The sequence below is a fragment of the Sorex araneus genome, chromosome 2 (assembly GCF_027595985.1).
Source record: "Sorex araneus isolate mSorAra2 chromosome 2, mSorAra2.pri, whole genome shotgun sequence".
In the NCBI taxonomy this organism is placed as follows: domain Eukaryota; kingdom Metazoa; phylum Chordata; class Mammalia; order Eulipotyphla; family Soricidae; genus Sorex; species Sorex araneus.
Window position 1 is genome coordinate 159,602,485 of NC_073303.1, and position 20,064 is coordinate 159,622,548.

Here is a 20,064-nt window from a genome sequence, read left to right on the forward strand (position 1 = left end):
AGCAACACAGATTTAAGCTAGTAGACATCAGCAAGTTCTTATTTGCACATTAAGGCATTCTTATTTTTCAAATGGAGGGATTTCTTATATAATCCATCCTGCTGAGACCTCAGTCTTTCTCCATAGATAAATTCTTAGCAAAGCTCACATATTCAATTTTTGCTTTTTAAGTCCAAATTGTGCAATCAAGGAGGAGAAATAAGTAAATTCTTACCTGACTTAAATATGGTCAAAGTTAGGGAAATCAACTGTCTACTTTTTTAGTTGAAAAATTCTTTTAAGTTACTAAATAGTTCTCTCTCTCTATATATATATATATATATATATTAGTTAAGTTTATTTTGAAATAAATATTTAAGTTTTCTTCTTTTGTACACAATCTTCTGGTTTGTTTTTTAATACTTTTGATTAGTTCCTACTAGAGATCTTGAACCAGTTATGGTCAGAACTGAGACATGGGTGACAACACAAGGTAATAACTCCTGTGATCTTCCTAGTTATTTTTCATTCTCATTGTCAAACCTATTCCATGAACCTTTTGACCCAAGCTTTTGTGTCATAAACCTATGCATTGTCCTTTATTGTCTCCATGATATTGATCATCCTAAAAGTATTGAAGATTCTGATTATTCAAGCGATCCCTTGTTTGTAAGAGCACTGTGCATGATTTTAACACAGTCCTCTATTATGCATGTAACTATCTGAAATTGTTTTGTTTGTTTTGTGTTTTCGTAGCCCCTAAGTTGTTAAAGCTGGGCTTGATTTAGAAGTAATTTTCGACCGATGACTAGTATGGTATCAAGGCATTTACGACTCTAAAATTCTATCTAGTGAAAAATTAAACTGGTATTTGTCATTTGAGTAACATTTTAATATGGGGGGGTCTTCTTTTATTAAACTAACAGTGTTTGTATCTGGCTATCATAGCCACCATATTTTCATTGTGATATTTACTTTTTTTATTCTGCAGAAAAAAAATTAAGAGGATTGAGAGATAGTACATGGATTAAGATTAAATGCCTTGCATACAAGTGATCCAGATAGATCTCCAGAACCATGGTCCTCTGAACAGTGCTAGTGCAGCCAGGAGACTCCTGAGCACTGCCTGGTGTCACCCTGGAGTTCCCTAAATTCTGTTGGGTGGCTCAGATAATTCACAGCACTGCAGGTCCCAAGTAGTGTCAGCCAGGGTCCCCTGGATACCCCCAAAAGAAAAGATTTATAACTTCTTTAATAACTTCTTTTTGGGGGGATATTGAATCACCAAGAGATACAAAGTTAAAGTTATTTGTGATTGGGTTTCTCTCTCTCTCTCTCTCTCTCTCTCTCTCTCTCCCTTCCTCCCTCCCTCCCCCTCTCTTCCTCCTTCTTCCTCCTCTTCTCCCTCTCTCCCTCTCCCTCTCCCTCTCTTCCTGAGCACTTTCAGCACTCAGTTCTTGTCCAGAGTGATCAGAGTGATCATTTTCAACCATCATTATCATAGTGGTCCCCTCTGTATCCTAACTGCCCCACCCCCCCAGCCCCCATGAGTGCCTACACACACGCGCGCGCGCACACACACACACACACACACACACACACACACATACTTATGGCAAGCTTCCCATCATGGACCAATCCTGGCCCTTGAATAACTTAATTTGAAACAATTCATATCTAAAGAACTTTTAATTATAAGATACTTTTAGGGGCTGGAGTGATAGCACAGCTAGTAGGGAATTTGCCTTGTGCACAGTCAACCAGGGTTTGATTCCCAGCATTCCATATGGTCCCCTCAGTATCGCCAGGAGTAATTCCTGAGTGCATCGCCAGGTGTGACCCAAAAAGCAAAAAAAAAAAAAAAAGATACTTTTATTACTTTTTAAAATATTTTATTTATTTATAGTGAATTATCATGAGCTACAGTTACATAGTTACATATTTATAAACTTTCGTGTTTGCATTTCAGACATACAATGATAGAGTACCCATCCCTCCACCAGTGACCATTCTCCACCACCAATCATCCGAGTATCCCACCACCCCCACCCCAACCTCTGCCACTGTGCCTCTGTGGCAGGGCATTACCTTTTGTTCTAGCTTAAGCAAATTGATGAACAATGGGACAACAGTGCTCCTTTTGGGTGTTGTGATTTGCAATAGAGGCATTGAATGGCCGTTGTGTTCGATCTATAGTCTACATTGGGCACGCATCTCCCAACCCGAGTGGGTCCTCCAAATACCCTTTACTCAGTGTTCCCTTCTCTATCTGAGCTGCCTTTTCCCCCAGCATGTGAGGCCAGCTTCCAGGACATGAGGCAAACCTCCTGGTCCTTATTTCTACTATTCTTGGGTGTTAGTCTCCCATTCTGTTACTTCATATTCCACAGATGAGTGCAATCTTTCTATATCTATCTCTCTCTTTCTGACTCATTTCACTTAACATACTTTCCATGTTGATCCACTCATGTAAATTTCATGGGTTAATCAAAAAAGATACTTTTAATTGGAGTAATTGTTTAAAATTTAAAAATTCAGAAGATACATTTCCTAAAAGAAGACGAAATCTTCTTTAGGACATCTGAAAGCATGTGTCATGCATCTGAGTTGTGGATTCCCTAGTGACTGAAGGTTCTCTTTCTTCAGCTCCTATAACATCACAGCGGACCCGTCGTCCACGTCCCAAACCTAAAGCTACAACTACTACTGACACACTGCAAACGAAACCGGGTAAATGTGGGTTTCTGCTAAAGGAGTAGGTCCTGGTAACTCCTGGGAGTCAGAGATTGAAACTGATGCTAGGAGTGATAAACTATGTGAGCCAATATGGGTAAAAACACAAAATGATTCACTGTTCCAACAATTGAGTCTGCAAAGATTGGAGATAAGTATCGAAACTGGATTCCTTGTACTTTCGATAATTTCGATATTACATTCTTTTTCTCTCTTTTATTAAAAATTGAGGTGTTCTGACATTCTCTTTTAATATGTATTTTACTTTTTCTTATTTTGTTCCATTCTATTAAGAGCAAAGGGCCTGAGTGATAGCACAGTGGGTAGGGTGTTTGTCTTGCCAGCGGCCCACCGGGGATCAATCCCCAGCATGCCATATGGTCCCCCAGAGCACCACCGTGAGAAATTCCTGAGTGCAGAGACAGGAGTAACCCTTGAAAAATCCCAGAAATAAATATTTTTTTTAAAAAAAGCAAACTTATTTAGGTAGAACCAAGCGTTTTTTTTATTCCAAGAAGCAAATATCAAATGTCTTCTTTTTTCCCCACAGCCACACTAGAATTGTTGAGGATGTTGCAGAAGTAGGCATTATGTTTATACTACTAATCTATAGCATAGCCAAAGTCAAAATCTGCCCAGTATTAAAACATTCACAGATTGAGTTAAGGAAGTGTATTGAGCAAATCAAGCTTGTTTTTGCATACCTATAAATTTAGGGGAAAGTTTGTGAAAGAGTGGAGGAAGTTAGGTTTTAAAATCATGGTTGATGAATAGAGGAAAATAAGAAAAATTACACAGATACCAATGAGAGTGCACAGTCTTCCTGGAACAAGAAAGATCCTGCTTCGAAGCAGTGCTAACAGTACTGTTTCCTGAGTCCATAGGAGCAGTTGAAGAAAGTTCTTGAAGTATAACAAAGTTTAAATGTGACTCTAGAAAATATCAGTACTTTCCCCACAAAAATGCTGAATCTTATATAGGTATGATTACAGCAGACATTTCTACTGGGCATTATACACTAAGTGGATGTTTCTTACCCTAACATACTACCTCAAAGGAGGTTTCAGTTTATTTCCAATATGAATTGTCAAAGAGTTAACCATGGTTCGCTTTGCTTTGTTTGTTGTCGTGTGTCCCTTCAAACATAAAGCCTAGTCATTATATTCAAGCTAATTATACATTATTAAAGCTTACACTAAAAATTTGACAGTTGGCCAAGTACTTACATAAATATACATTTTGGTGGAATGTTTAAATAAATTCCTGGGGTCATTACATAGACACTTAGGAGAATATTGGGTTTACTTTGAGTGGTTTACCAGATTGTGCAGGCTAAATATTTAAGGGGTGAGGAGGTTATAAAATAAACAACCAAATAATTTCATACACAAACAAAAAATTAAATTTTTCTTGACTATATAATGACCAGGGCTTTAAAAATCAAGTATTTAATTTTAGGGAAAAATGTTTAAATTACTCTGCTGTATACTTGTCAAAGCAATATTATTATACTGGAAGAGTTCTTTTATTAACATTTCATTAGTGTTTACTTCATTGCTTTTTATTAGTTCTTATTACAGATTTTGAAGCTGGTACTTTTAGAACTAAAGCTCCAGAAACTATGGGTAATGAGAATGTGTCCTTCAAATCTTGCTTTTTCTGCTCAATGTCATGTCTTTGTAGCACAGGTTCATATCATAAAGCTATTCATCATCCTCTGTTATCATTCCATTATAGTTTTTATCTAAATTCTCTGTCAAGTTTCTGTTGAATTTCATAAACAAATTTCAGGACATAAAGTGAGACTTTATAAAGTGAGACTTTAATTCTCAACATTCTGTTATATGATCATGTGGATTTGCAAAAGTATTAACATCTTAAGTTTAATTTCAACAGGAATATCTATTTCTTTTTTTTTTTCTTTTTGGGTCACACCTGGATATGCACAGGGGTTACTCCTGGCTCTGCACTCAGGAATTACCCCTGACCGTGCTCAGGGGACCATATGGGATGCTGGGATTTGAACCCGGGTCGGCCGCGTGCAAGGCAAACGCCCTACCCGCTGTGCTATCTCTCCAGCCCCAGGAATATCTATTTCTTATTTAGTTATCTTTTATCATTTATGGAAATACCTTGTTTCTTTTCTCATATTAGTTGTTATTGGATCAGTATCTGTATGATTATCTTGATGGACCAACATATTGTTTCAAATAGTATCATGTAAAATTGTCATATTTTAAACTGTTCCCAAGTCTTGAATTTAAACAATAGACTTCTATTATAGGACAGGCAATCTCTTTCTCCTTCATTATAGGTAAAGAACATTTCCAAACTTTTATTAAATGCAGTTTCATGTTGTAAATTTGATGAGCACAAACTATTAGTTTTGCACCAATCCTTATGCTTTCAAATAGTATTTTGTTTATTATACCAACAATTATTTATAGTAGTCATTTATTTAAACTTGTATGTAAATTCAACTAGACTGGACTCTCTAGAATATCTAGAAAATAACATATAAATGTGCTCAAAATCTGCCCACTCTAGTTCATGAAATTAATGGGTAATAGACCATGGTTTGACCAAAATTACAAAGAAGAAATCTCTTTTCTCTCATTTATAACTGAAACCTGATTTATGAAATTAGTCTTTAAGAGAAATGTTTAAATCTTTTTTGTGTGGGGCTTTTTGCAGGGAGGGATCAATTTTTGGCCAGTTCTTTTTATTGTCCTTGAACATGTTACTCTTAGAACCAAGTCTCTAGAAACAGCATTATGTAATGCTGCTTTGTGTTCCCCAAAATCTTTGTTCAGTTCTTCGTCAAGTCATCCTAGCATCATCATAATCACATTATAACAAGCTTCATAATACCGCCTTGTCATCTTCTGCTTTCTTTAAACTTTATTTTCTTCCATTTCTTAAGCATATTGAGGACTCCTAAAGAATTACCTGTTGTTAAGTCATGCATCAACCTAGGTCAGAATATTTGTCTCTCATATAGTATTATTTGAATTTGTGTCTTGTACATATATCTAAACAATGCTTATATAGAAAACTGAGTTCAAAAGCAGTGAGTATTGGGCCAGAGAAGTCACATAGCAGGTAAGGCATTTGTTGTTCATGAAGTCAACCCAGGATTGAATTCTGGGACCCTCGTGGGTTCCCTAAGTTCTTCAGGAGTTATCCTTGGACATAACACTAAGAGTAAGCTTTGAGCACTGCTGGTTGTAGCTCCAAAACAAGAACAGCAAAAATGTTGGTATTGTACATGTCTTTTCTAAACCAAATAAACTAAAACAATTCGAAAGGTGCACGGTGGTTTGGGGCATGTACAAATTTCTTATCATAAACCTAAGATCTTATTTCTGAACTTCGGCATAGTCCTTACCTGCTTTGAAGTTGAGTTTATGAAATTCTTCACTTACATAATTTTAGTTATATTTCATATCTCAAGAATATTTACTTAGGTCTTAAATCTCCAGGACATTTCTCGCATATTTTGGAAAACCTAAAAAGTTGTTTCAAAAACCACATAGAGTAATCTAAAATTTCTTTCTTTAGCTCCTAAAACAGCAAAACCAACACGCCGTCCGCGTCCCCGGCCCCGTCCGCGTCCTAGGCCTAAATCCACAGCAAGCCCTGATGCATCTCAGATCAAACAGGGTAAATGTATTATTTCGTGACTGGAGAAGTGAGTTCTGGCAGCCTGTTCTGGCAGCGGGGTCACAAAGCAATTGTTTTGATGGGAAGTAGCGTGTGCCCTAAGCATCAACGCATGAGGGGTAGAATTAACAGCTGCTTCTGAAGGTGTTAGCGGCTTCTCTTTAAAGAGGTTTTTTTACGAGACTGGCTTAAGTAAACATTTTCTTGGACTGGTGATCCCAGCGCCTTATTAACAGTGGTATGGGGTAGGGTGAGGAAGAACTAGAGAAAAAGTAAGGGCATGCTTTAACTTTTTAAAGAGTAAACTATAGCTGTGAAGAAAGCATGCCAGTTTTTTCTTTGATGAAAGACTACTTACATATACAAAAGCAATTGAATGAAAAAAAAAAAAACACATAGAGAAAACATTTAAAGGAATCAAGGATCTATGTGGACTGAGAGAAAATGATTAAATAACTTTAAGATTTAAATCAATGGATTAAAAAAATTGGAATAGCAAGGTAAAACAAAAATTCTTAGCACCTATTGAAAGTACCCAAGAGAGTTGATCAAACTAAAACATAGAACAAAATATTTCTAGATAATAATGAACATTTTTGTTAATTATACTCTGTGAAACCAACTACAGGAAGTTCTTCAAAAAGTTCTTCAAAAAGATCTTCAAAAAGTCCTAGTGGAAGCTAATATTTAGATACAGTAGTTACTAAACGCTTAATTTTTTCATTTTCAGATAGGCTCTTTTCCCAGAAGGAATCTTAAGATCCAGGGTCATCAATTTTTTTACATGAAAAGGGGGATTGTAAATATTTAGACTTTCCAGGCCATTCAGTCTTACAACTATTTAATTCTGTTATTGTAGTTTGAAGGCAGCCAAGCCAATATGCCAGTGATGTGTAAATAGTTTATCCAATCCCTTCAGTGTGTGAGTGCAATTGTAATAATAGAAATTTATGTGATTTGTTTTTACCATTTTCTACTTTTAATGTTTTCTCATCTTTTGAAAATATGAAGCATTCTGGGCTCATAAGCTAGGCATAAGATATATTGGGGAGGGTCATGTATTACATGTTTCTGCTTTAAACAGTGCATACTGTATATGGCTTTCCATAACCTTATAATTCTTAGGGCCTATGAATTTCAATCCATTGCTATCTATTTCTAAAATCTGTGATGTAAACTGCCTTGTTACTTTGACCATTTAGATCCTCTTCTTTCAGCTCCCACTGAATTGTAAACTCTTATTTTTTAAAGCAGTGACATCACCAAGCCTAGAAATGTCACCAAAAAGTCAACCAGGTAAAAAGATTGTTTTATCAGGTGAAAGCTATAGTACAGTGGGTGGGGAGTTTGCCTCCCACGTGGCCAATCTGGGTTGAACCCTCAGTACACCAAGAGCACCACTAGCAGTGACCTCTGAGCACAGAGCCAGGAGTAAACATTGACTACTGCTGGACCCTCAAACATCACCTGAAAGAGATTGTTTTATCTATGTACATTGAGCTTCAGTGGCACATTTCAAAGACTATATATTTCCAAATATAACTGCAAAAAATAAAATTTATTTACTAACGCCCTCTAAATACTGTGCAATGTGCTTTCCATTGTTGCATATTATTATTCAATTATTTATTATTTCATATCTGTTACATTATTTAACTATATAGAATTACTGAGGCCTGAGAGGTAATACCCTGAGCATCACTGTTTGTGGCCCAAAATATAAACAAAAGAAGCACTGTCCTCCCATTGTTCATTGATTTGCTCAAGCAGGCACCAGTAATGCTCCATTGTGAAACTTGTTACTATTTTTTGGCATCTCAAATACTCCATGGGTAGCTTGCCAGGCTCTGCCGTGTGGGCGAAATTCTCTCAGTAGCTTGCTGGGCTCTCTGAGAGGGAAGGAGGAATCGAACCCAGGTCAGTCACCTGCAAGGCAAACGCCCTACCCACAAAAGAAATACTTAATTGAATTTGTTCTGTATTATATAAGAATCACATGTATGATTTAGTATTTATAAAAAAAAAAACAGTTAAATCTGGGGCTGGAGCAATAGTACAGTGGGTAAGCCATTTGCCTTGCATGCCGTCAACCAGAGTTCGATTCCCAGCATCCCATATAGTCCTCTAAGTACTGCCAGGAGTAATTCCTGAGTACAAAGCCAGGAGTAAGCCCTGTGCATCGCTGGTGTGACCCAAAAAGCAAAAAATATAAAATAAAAAAAACAATTAAATCTAATTTTAATCTTTATTATTTTTTACTAATGCTTCTAAACTTGTGAGACTATTATAAAATAATAGCTAATAAATAAACTAATATTTTTTCTGTGACTCATAAAAAGAATACCAGCTCAACTATGATAAACAAAGAAGGAAAATGTTCATCCCATAAAGATAGCAAGTTTACTTCACAATTTAAAAAAGAAAATTTAAATTATTTTATAATGCAGTTAGTATTCCTTGGCATTTATTTTGAAAGCTTGATTTTTCCACCATAGGATTGTAATTTTTCATCATCACTTTTATGAATCTTTTAATAAGTAAAATAGAATTTTGTTGTTCATGTGGAAGTATAAGGCATGGATGTTAATTAGTAAAAGTATATACTTAATTTTGTTTTTAGAACTTTTCTTACTGCTAGTATAATATTGTTATTGTGATATCAATCATTCCTAAGTTCAAGGTAGTTTTCCAGACTGTTTGTATTCAGTACTGATGGCAACCCATCCTTCCTCAATAATTTTCTACTGTTTTGTGTTTCTTGGTAGCTTCGGAAGTCCTGGAGTTGATTACACTTAGTACTGAGTCATCAAAAGAAGTTATAGGTAAAAAGTTTCCCAGTGGGAAGCTAGATATATGTGCTTTTCCATTCCATTGCAGAAATCATCTTTGAATGTCCTCATGCTTTGTGACAGTTCATATTTCCTTCATATCTTGTCTGTGCTCATCCTGTGAATCTTAAGAGTCAAATATTGTATGTAGCACATTGTACTGGTGTCTGCTCTATGGCTTTGCAAGTTCCTTATTTAGTTCTTTCCCACTTGAAATAAAAAAGTTTAATTGTACCATCATAATCATTCAAAATGAATATACACATCCTACTTCTAATTTTCTTATCATTTGAAAAATTCAACCCATGCTTTCTCAGAAACTGGTGTCTGTCCTTTTCTCACTAGAACCCTTAGAAATATGTGAGAAAATGAAATAATCTGCTTTGGTTCTAGCTATAAATTGCTATAGACCCTGTCACTTGCCTCGTGTGTTTTCTCATAGAGCACATTGCCTTCATTTTGTCTCGTAAATTGTGGTCATCTTCATTATCCGTTGTTTACTATGAACGTCGTTTACTTTTGAATGCATCTGCTTCACATGGCTAGTCTCTGTTTTCATAGTGTTCCATTGCAGTACGCTGGGCTGTCCCTTCTCCCCCCCAAACCCCCATTAATCATCCATTCCCTGTTTCCTTCCTAGCAACAGCCGAGACAGATTCTGTATACCCCACTGCCAAAGCACCATTCAGACCAGAGAAGCCAAAGACTGAAGGTGGTAAAGGTTTTCATACTTTGCTTTATTCCTTTCTTACTTATTATGGAACATGAAAGCTCAAGCTTGTTCTACTGTCATCATCACTGTCATCACTGTCATCCCATTGTTCGTTGATTTACTCGAGTGGGCACCAGTAACGTCTCTATTCCTCCCAGCCCTGAGATTTTAGCCGCCTCCCTTACTCGTCTTTCCCAATGATTGGAGGCTTTTTCAGGGTCAGGGGAATGAGACCTATCATTACTGTTTTTGGCATATCATATACGCCACAAGTAGCTTGACAGGCTCTGCCATGCGAGCGGGATACTCTCAGTAGCTTGCCAGGCTCTCTGAGAGGTGTGTGTGTGTGTGTATACATATATGTATATATATGTATATGTATATACATATACGGCCTGGAGCATGGCAGCGGTTGAGTAGTGAAAGTCGCCTGCTGGGGCTGGGTCCCTTGGGGTGGGGAGGGGTCTCATCCACCCCCCTCTGGGGTGCCCCAGGTGAAAATAGACTGGCTCAGAGTCCCAAACTTGTTCTACAACTGAATCAATTTGAAAACCTAGAGTTCCCAAAATTCTTGGATTCTTTAAATGATGGTTGATTCTCTGAATATAGGAATTTCGATGTTTCTATTTCTCTGTGGTATCTAAACAATAAAATTAATATTTTGTGATCAGTTAATGAAGTTTAAAGCATAGGTATAAGTTGGAAGATTCGATGGAAGATTCTTGTCTAAATTTGTTGTCTTATCTGTTAAAGTGTGAATTCTTAAGAGAATGAGGTATATTGATATTCAAAAAGAAATGTTTAAGTCGAATATCTTAAGATTTCTTATATAATTTTGGATATACTTGTGGAATTTATTGCTAATGTTGAATCATTTCTCCACACTAGAGTTTCTACCTTGACTATGCCTTATCATTTTACACTCCGGTAGCCTTGTCCTCATTGCAATCACTTGAGAATCTCAACTTCTCTCTACTGGGAATCATGTGGCACCATCATTCTTTTTCACACAGAAAATTTTCTGGCTCCATGCTTCTATTCATTATTAATATCCAAGAAAGACTTTCGTCTTGTGAAATCTTGCATCCAGACTTTACTCTCTTTGTCTACTTGTGAGTTAGACTCTCACACATAAGGCATCCATCTTTCCTTTATCATTGAACATTCTGCTGGCTTGATACTGTGTTGGATATTTCAGAAATGTTTGTGTGAGGACACATTTCTGGCCTGAAGACCATCATTTTACTAAAACTTGTTTCATCGCACTCATTTGCATGTTTAGCCATTATTTTAATTAAATTCCATCAGTTCAGAGTTTTGCATGTTTTTATTGCTTCCTGGTTGCTATTACGTATCCTTCTAGCACTGTTGCTACACTAATATAAAGTAGGAATTTTAAAAGTAAAGATAAAGGCATGCTTTTAAAGTACTTCATAACCTGGTGTCTCTAAGAATAGCACAGTGGGTAGGGCATTTGTCTTGCATGCTGCTGGCCTGGGTTCAATTCCTCTATCCCTACAAGAGAACCTGGCAAGCTACTGAGAGTGTCCAGCCCACACGGCAGAGCCTGGCATGCTACCCATGGCGTATTCAATATGCCAAAAAACAGTAACAACAAGTCTCACAATGGAGACGTTACTGGTGCCCACTCAAGTAAATCTATGAACAACGGGACAACAATGCTACATGTAGTGCATTGTGAAGAACTAGCAGGTGATTTGCCATTTAATTTATTTAAAGGAGCAAATAGAGTAATGCAGAGTATTTTGTCCAGTTGTCATAAAACCTTCTCTTTCTCTCTTTTCCCAAACATAATCTACCCAGTTCAGACTGACTGGGTGAATTTATTCTTTTGTTTTCCATGTAGAAATTGAGGGGTATTTTTGTTAAAATAGTAAGAAAGGAAGACCATGAGGTCACTCTAGACATCAGGCACCTCAAGTCTCTCTTCTCTGGGTCTTTGATGAGCGAACCTCCCTTTTTCATGCCGCTTTCTCCTTATATCCATCATCTATAGCCAATGGTTGTATAGTGACTAATCTATAGGATATAGCTAAAAAACGTCTCAGTGAGTTTGCAAATATTTCATGTGAGAAATTATGTTTCAAGGAGGAAGTTATTTTTAGACACATATACTAATTTTAAGTACTTTTTCATCTTGACTAATACCATCTTACATGCCCTTTGTTCACCTAAAATATTTTAAGATGCATAATTGTATTTGAGATGAATAGGAATTTCAGAAATAGATTTAATTGTGCAATTCACAAAAACAATTATATCTGGTCAATCACCTTGTCATTTATTCTGGAGTTTTTCTTCTTTCATTTAATTCTTCCTGCAATAGTTTGTTTGGCCATTTCCTGTGTACAAATAAGAGAAACTGAAGCAAACCAGTTAGCTGATGAGTCCAAAGGTTTACTTGATGAGGGAGTTTGAGATGAATAAAAATAAAACATCAGTATGTATAATCAAATATGCTTCTTCTTTGGGGAAACATTACATTAAAACCCACTTTCTTCCTTGGAATAGCACTTCTACAAATATGAACAAAATTCTGGTCTGAATGTTATTAAACTGTCTTATCTGACTATATTTCCAAGGAGATATGAGTATCAATTCTGTTCATTGTCCCCTGAAGTAGACTATTAAACATGGCTTACTAAAATACATAGTTTAATTTTCACCAGAATTCCACATTTACCATCCACTTAGTCAAATCTGCACCAGTTATATACTTATATACACTTTTTCCAAAATTGGTAAACATCTAAAGCACTGAATGCTTAAATGTGAATATTATTAATGATTCCTATTTCTTTATAGTTCTATTCTTCATTTAAGCACTTCATGGCATGCCAATCTTTCTTATGTCCTGTGGGGGGTAGGAAATAGCTTAGAAGTATAAATCCTAGCAAACAAGGAAAGATAAAATAACAAGACTGACAGAAACTGTAGTCATATCATTTTAGAAGTGAAAGTGCTCTGAAAATGCTGAAACTTTTAATGGAGAAATTGAGTCTATGGACTTAGTTATTAGCAGAGGTAAACCTTAAACCTCTAGGTTTCAGGCTCTAAAACAGTGAGATCCTCGGAATATCTCTGTTTATCTTTCTACAGGTAAGAAGATTCCACTGAAATTATTGTCTTGTACATTTTCGTTTAGTAGCAGGGAAAAAGTCTTTTCAGACTAGGAATTTATTCTGGTAAATAATAACAGTTCCTTTTCAGCAGGCTTTTTTAAAGGTTCCTGAAACTCCATAACTTTAAAGCTATTTGTCCAACCAAATGAGTTGTTTCTACAAGTCTTAACCTTGTATTTTAAAATTCATTTCCTCCAGCAGGACATTTATTATCTTGGTGAAGAAGCTACAGATTTTCACACAAAATGTCTCAGGAAAGGAATTACTTGCTTCAGTAACCTATCCCTTTTGATTTCTGTTCAGCATCTCTTCCAGTGAAAATTGCCTAATAAGTTGTTTTTCAGTAGAACTTGCTATTGTAATGCTTTCATCTAGGTATTTTGCAATATAAATGTTGGGGTTTTATTTAGAATAAATTGTATCTAATTTCACTTAAATATTTACCAGGATTTTCTGTTAAAATGGTATGAAATTAAAGTGAGAGTTTTTTAAATTATCATATTGACTTTAACCCATTTAAAAAGTATTTTAAGTAAATATCTCTGAATTCTCAACAGTTGAAGACCTGGTTCACCATTCATTGTGTCTTATTTCATTTGTCTTATTTCAATTCCTATTATAATAAGATAATATTCTTTTATCTTGTGGCTCTTTTAGGAGTTTTAATCACATTAAGTGCTGTGTCAGTCATTCTGCAAATGTCTTTGAGATCCTGGAGGCTTGCACACTGTGAATCTTGAGCTTCAAACCTATATTCTTTCTTTTAGTTCCTAAGCAGACACCGCGTACTCCTTCCAAACCAAAAACATCTCCCTGGCCAAGAATCCCACAAACACAGACAGGTAAATGCATATTTTATGTGTTAATCTGAACAGTTCGTTATTTTAGTCTAGTGAGGTGAATTTTTAGTCCCTGTAATATTAGTCTTCTTCTAACCCTATAAACATTTGCACTGATTTTTTTTAGATTTTATCAAAAACTGTATTTTTAAATAATATAAGTGTATTATTTATTCCAGAAAACTTCCTTGTTTGTTACGTTCTTTGAGAAATGAAGAAGAGTGGAATTTCTTTTGTTGTTGTTGCCTTTTTTTTTTTTTTGCTTTTTGTGGAGTCAGACCTGGCGATGCACAGGGGTTACTCCTAGCTCTGCAGAATCACCCCTGGCAATGCTCAGGGGACCACATGGGATGCTGAGAATCGAACCCAGGTCTGCCAAGTGCAAGGCAAACGCCCTACCCACTGTGCTATTGGTCCAGCCCCAAAGAGTGGAATTTCTTAAAAGAATACCTTGTCTATTCCCTTTGCCTCTCCCGATTTGAGAATGTTTCTCATTTCTCTTCCATAGTCCCTTGATTATTTGCCTACCTTCCAAGACATTAGGGTGATAAAATCTTGGTTAGTAAAAAAAAAAAAAAAAAAAAAACCCTTAAAGAAGTCAAGTAACAAGGAAAATTTTAATTTCTCTTCTAAACTATACTATTAAAAAAAAAAAGATAGTTATGGGCCAGAGAGATAATACAGCAGGAGAGGAGGTAGGGCACATGCCTTAAATGCAATCCACCAGACTTCATTCCTGGCATCCCATTTGGTCCAGTGAGTACCACCAGGAATGATCCCTGGATGCAGAGCCAGGAGTAACCCCTGAGAATTTTTGGTATGCCTCCCCCTTCCACCAAAAAAAACTTAATTGGAGTTTGCTCTTATTTCCCATTATTGTAGTATAGTCTGTGTTTCAGGTTTAATTTTTGTCCTTTCATGGGAAAGAATAATGTCATATTTGAGGAAATAATCTCATACAGACAGAGGCTGTACAAACACAGACATTACCCGAGTCTTTTCCAACAGTCAACAATCATGAATGGCCTTGGGAAGCAATGTTAACTAATAATTTGTTAATAAAGCAAACCAAGCTAATTTTCCTTCTCTAATTTTTATTTAGGCACTAATTTACAATACTGTTTATGATAGAGTTTCAGGCGTATAGTGTTCCAACCCCACATCTACAACCAGTGTAAGCATACCTCCAACCGATGTGTCAAGAGCCCCTTGCAATCCTCCCCTCTATCCTTTGAGCAGGCTGAGTTCTGTGGGCCAACTCTCAGGGTCATTTGCCATTGCCCAGTTATTATTTCCATATTCTGCTTCTTTATATGCCACATATGAAAAAAATCATTTTATATTTGTCCCTTTTCCTGATTTTGCTCAGCATGATATCCTCTAATTCCAGCCACATGGTGGCCAAGTTGCATGATTTCATCTTTCCTTCAAGCTAAGTTGTAGTCCATTGTGTAGCTATTGATTCATGAGGAAGTAAATGTAAGGAATATATCGCAATATATGTATCAAACAGACTAGTATGGCTGAGAAGCAGAATAATCCCAATGATTAAGCTATTGATGCCATGGGGTTATTACTTGAAGACAAATACTCAAAAAGTCAATAGAATTCACTAGATTTACAGAGTCAGTGGAGTAAATCAAGAGGATTTATTATTTACAGAGTCAGTAGGATAAATTTGGGGTTGGGGTGAGGGGTGGGCTACACCGAATGTTGTTCAGAGACTATTCCTAGCTCTGTGTGCAGGAGAGACCCCTGATGGATATCAAGCTCTCGTACATGGTTCAGGGGATCAAATCAGAACCAGTTGCATGTAACACAAATGCCTTGTCTCCCTCTACTTCTCCTACTTTATTGAAGTAGAAATGTCTAACTTGTGGTTGAAATATGTTTCTGGATTCTAAACAGAAATCAGAACATATATTTGGGAACCACTTCTCTGCACACATAATCATTTCTAAACTGCTTTGGCAAACATTTGTGAATATTTATATTCACCCACATTCAACATTGTCTATTAATATGGTGTGTGTTCATTAATTTTTCCCCCTTAGGAATTGTGTTCTCTATCCAAAGTTAGCTAATGTAATTGGTTTGTTGGTATAAGTGACAACTTGGTTAATCTAAATGAGTCTAAAATATAATAATGGCAAACATTTCTATAAACATACCAAAACTACTTTCTCAAATAAATTGCTATTTTTTTCATTAAGTTTTCATAGCATGGACAGATTTAGGTCTTAGGGTTCATGCTCTTGTTCATCTTAATATACATTAAAATGCCACTTATGGGAGGGGAATCTTGCATTTATTGGAGCTATAGTTGACCAAGTAGATAAATGATTAATATCCCTTTCCTGGGAATATTTCTATTTCTTTCCACTGATTTCACCTGATTTAGAAAGTCTGCTCTGGCAGTTTATTAAATCACCACTCCACAGTTAAAAATTTGCCAAATGCAAAGCAGCACTCCACATTACCATAGCCTACATTCCTCAGTAAACAGAAAAAAGAGCAAATAATATACTTACAGTGTGGTGGATTATTAGTAGCACATTTTCTCTCAGCTCCTTAATCTTAATTCCAGTTCTTTTTTTGCAGACTAGCACTGTAACCAATTAGGGTATTTATAGACTGCAGTCTGCTTTGTCTAGCCATAATTTTGCAGTTTTTCACCTTCACTCTCCCAATAAACATTTAGTTTGATTTATAACTAGAAATTCCTCATTTGAGTCCCCCAAAGAACATCATAGCAAAGTAATAAACATAAAATGTTTGTTATTGTGAAGAGGTTTTTCTACCTCTGTGAACCACTGATCTTGAAAAGGTTGTCTTTAAAAAACAAAAAGTCCAGATTTTCAAATTCACCAGAATGCTGCCTTTTAGCTCATAACTGCATGGATTGAGTAGTTTCTACTCAATGCACCAAGTTCCACAACTGTAATTTCACTGGTATTCAGTGACCTAAGCTAAGAACAAATGTTATCCACATCAAATATGATTCCAAAAGGCAATAAATAAGAATTCATTTCATAAAATTTATTCTATACTTATGGTAAGGGGTTGTTGGCTAACTGACAGTGCAGAGGACATTTTTTGGTCTTTCTCTGAAACAGAGTTGCAGCCTGAATCATATTTCCCCCTGATCCATATAAACTACAAGAAAATTACACTGCCTATGAAAGGAAATCTGATATTTATTAAATCATCAGTGTGGCATGAAAACTTCTCAGTGAGACAGTAGGGCTGAGAAGGTTATCTGTCTAAGGAAACTGAGTCAAAGAAGTACATTATCTTGCTCTTAGTAAAAGACTTTACAGGAACTGAAAAGATATAGTACAATGGGTATGGTGATTGCCTTGCACATGCCAACCAAGTTTTATCCCCAGCACCCTATATCATACCCCGATCCAGGCCAAGTGTGATCCCTGAGTGCGGAGAGAGAAGTAAGGCCTGAGACCACCGGGGGTGGCCCAAAAGTAAAGCAAAGAAAAAGACTTGCTGTAGAAATTTAATGTTATCATTTGGTAAATCATCCTGCCATTTTCTCCAAATGAAATTGGAAAACTTTATCAGATTTCCAACTTATTGTTAGATTACCAACCTATTATGATTCTATTGCTATTATAGTACTAAACAAGGGCATAAAAAGTATGCCAAATAGTGAGCATCAAATATGAATTAGACTATTGGTTAGGTAACATTCTGTCCTTTGAAAGTTTTCATATTCTCTGATCAGGAGCCCATAATACTAATTTACTGGAAACCCCATCTCGAAGAAGGGCAATACACTTATCTAACTTTTACTCTGTAACGATCAATCACATAAACTTTACAGATGGTGTCTTCTCGTGAGTGGTTGATTTATTGTACTCTCTTTTTTCCACCCCAAAGTGTCAGTGCTCTTTAGAATCAAACTTAGTTCATGTCTTAAATGATGAAGAATTTTACTCTTCCTGTTATTTTCCTTCATTTATAGGTAATTTATGCACTTTAAAGTAACATATTCTAAAAAGAAGGCATATATTCTATTGCTGTCAGTGGAATTGTAGCTTGAATATCAAATGGCATCTTCAGGCCCAGACTTTCTAATGTGATGACAACCTTTTCATGTTAAGTTATTTGAGCTATTTCCTCTTTTTTCCCTCAAAGGAGGCTTCAATGTGAACTGTGACCAACATTACCATAGGAACCTTCCTAAACAGTTATGTATTTCCATTTAGGAAAATAGGAAGGTCATCTATTCATTTTCTTTCTAGCCAATGTAAAAATGCTTTTGTTTCAATCATGCTTTCAAGGATATTGTATCTGTGGTTGAGTTGTACTCAGTGTAATACTATTCTTTCAGCTCCAAGCGATGTGCTCCATCCCTATCAGCCAGACCCTGATGTCTCTCAGAGTATTCCTGGTAAATCAATGTGTTTTTTCCAGTAGAAAGTATATTTTTCAAAAACATATTCTTCAAGTCAACATAAGTATAGTTTTAATGTTTTTGATGCAGAGAAGTTTAAGAGAAAAATTAAGGATATAAAATGCATAATTGGGGATAATTTAATCATACTGCACTGTACTGTAGCACTGTCGTCTCGTTGCTCATCAATTTGCTCGAGCAGGCACCAGTAGTGTCTCCATTGTGAGACTTGTTACTGTTTTGGGTATATTAAATATGCCACGGGTACCTTGCCAGGCTCTGCTGTGTGGGCGGGATACTCTCAGTAGCTTGCCAGACTCTCCGAGAGGGATGGAGGAATCAAACTCAGGTCGGCCACATGCAAGGCAAAAGCCCTACCTACTGTACTATCACTCCAGCCCAATTTAATCATACAAATAATAAAAACTAAAAATTTTCTCCTAATTAGTATATGGTTAGCTTATTTTTCACTGAATATGATAAAATTCACTGAGTATGTTAAAATTATAAGAAATAATTGATTTCATTTTCTCTTCTTTCAAAATATAAGTATATGACAATGACAGTTGTATTTTTAAGTAAAAAATATGGGTACCATTCAACATTTTTATTGAAGTGACAGCAAATGAGAACCTAAAATTATTACCTAAACTAAGCTGCCTGAGCAGCATTGGTATATAATTAACTAGTGTATAATTAGTTATTAGTACATAAATAATTTTTTCATATTCTGATTTTCATATTTTTTCATATTCTTAGCAAGTAATACTGAAAGTAGATGCATGCTTTGGAGTTCAAGTGGATGCATATAGAAGTACAGAAATCCTTTGTACTTCACAGATAGTAATTCTCATAAATTCTTTTGGGCTTGTTTTTGGCATAGTTCTGCAACCTGTTACCTTTACAATTGAACCACCAGAGACAACAATAGGTAATAGTTTTCTTATATTGACTAATTCTAATTTTTCTTTTTTGCTACCATCAAGATTGCAGGTCTTTGTTAAATGATCATATGAACGTCATCTCTTCTATACACATCTCATCATTTTATTCTTTGTACTATTATTATTCTTTCCAAATAGAAAAGCACTGGATTCACTGTTGAAAGGTATTCGTCTGAAGACTGACTTCAGAAGCTCATTTCTAAGCCCATCTTCACCTACCTCATTAGTTTTCATGTTCAAAATTATCCCATATCACTCAGGCTTATCTACTCTATATTTTCCTCTGGCTTAGTGATTTTCAACTGTACTGTTATAATACCCTACCAGGTAACAAGTTGTGATAGGAACTAAAAAGTAATTATTGATCTATATTAATCAAAATATTGAAATTTACCAAAAGTTTATTAAGATAAACTTGAGTAGACTCAAGGTGATCTATGAAATTATTTTATTCTCACTCATTTGAAACCTTGTGAGTTCAATTGAGTGGGATAGAGCTACAGCCCCAAAATCATGAACTATGTATACCTCTTATCCCACCATAACTAGAAATAAGCATTGAATGGATTCAGCATTAATTATAATTTATAATTAATTTATAACTTATAATAATAATCCACGGTGTAGGGGGAGAAAAATAGTTGAGAATTACTATCCCAATGCTTCATAGTCATCTTCTGAATTGCTATGCACATTTAACTTTTTTCTCCATGACCTATTTCATGTTTTCCTTTTTCTATTTTTAATGAAGAACTCTTCATGTAATAGCATTGTGGAATGATGCTAGCTTGTGAATCTAAGGGTTAATAACC

At 35.8% G+C, this 20,064-nt stretch overlaps 1 protein-coding gene across 1 annotated transcript in view; it reads left to right on the forward strand.

Annotated features, from left to right (window-relative positions):
- Positions 1 to 20,064, forward strand: part of ABI3BP (ABI family member 3 binding protein) — a 235,619-nt gene that overhangs the window by 171,965 nt on the left and 43,590 nt on the right. The window contains exons 36-45 of the mRNA XM_055127020.1: positions 413 to 472; positions 2,626 to 2,709; positions 4,293 to 4,337; positions 6,274 to 6,375; positions 7,627 to 7,671; positions 9,141 to 9,197; positions 9,844 to 9,918; positions 13,826 to 13,900; positions 18,246 to 18,305; positions 19,192 to 19,239. Of these exons, the coding sequence (XP_054982995.1) occupies positions 413 to 472; positions 2,626 to 2,709; positions 4,293 to 4,337; positions 6,274 to 6,375; positions 7,627 to 7,671; positions 9,141 to 9,197; positions 9,844 to 9,918; positions 13,826 to 13,900; positions 18,246 to 18,305; positions 19,192 to 19,239 (651 nt within the window). The remainder of the gene's footprint in view (positions 1 to 412; positions 473 to 2,625; positions 2,710 to 4,292; positions 4,338 to 6,273; positions 6,376 to 7,626; positions 7,672 to 9,140; positions 9,198 to 9,843; positions 9,919 to 13,825; positions 13,901 to 18,245; positions 18,306 to 19,191; positions 19,240 to 20,064) is intronic.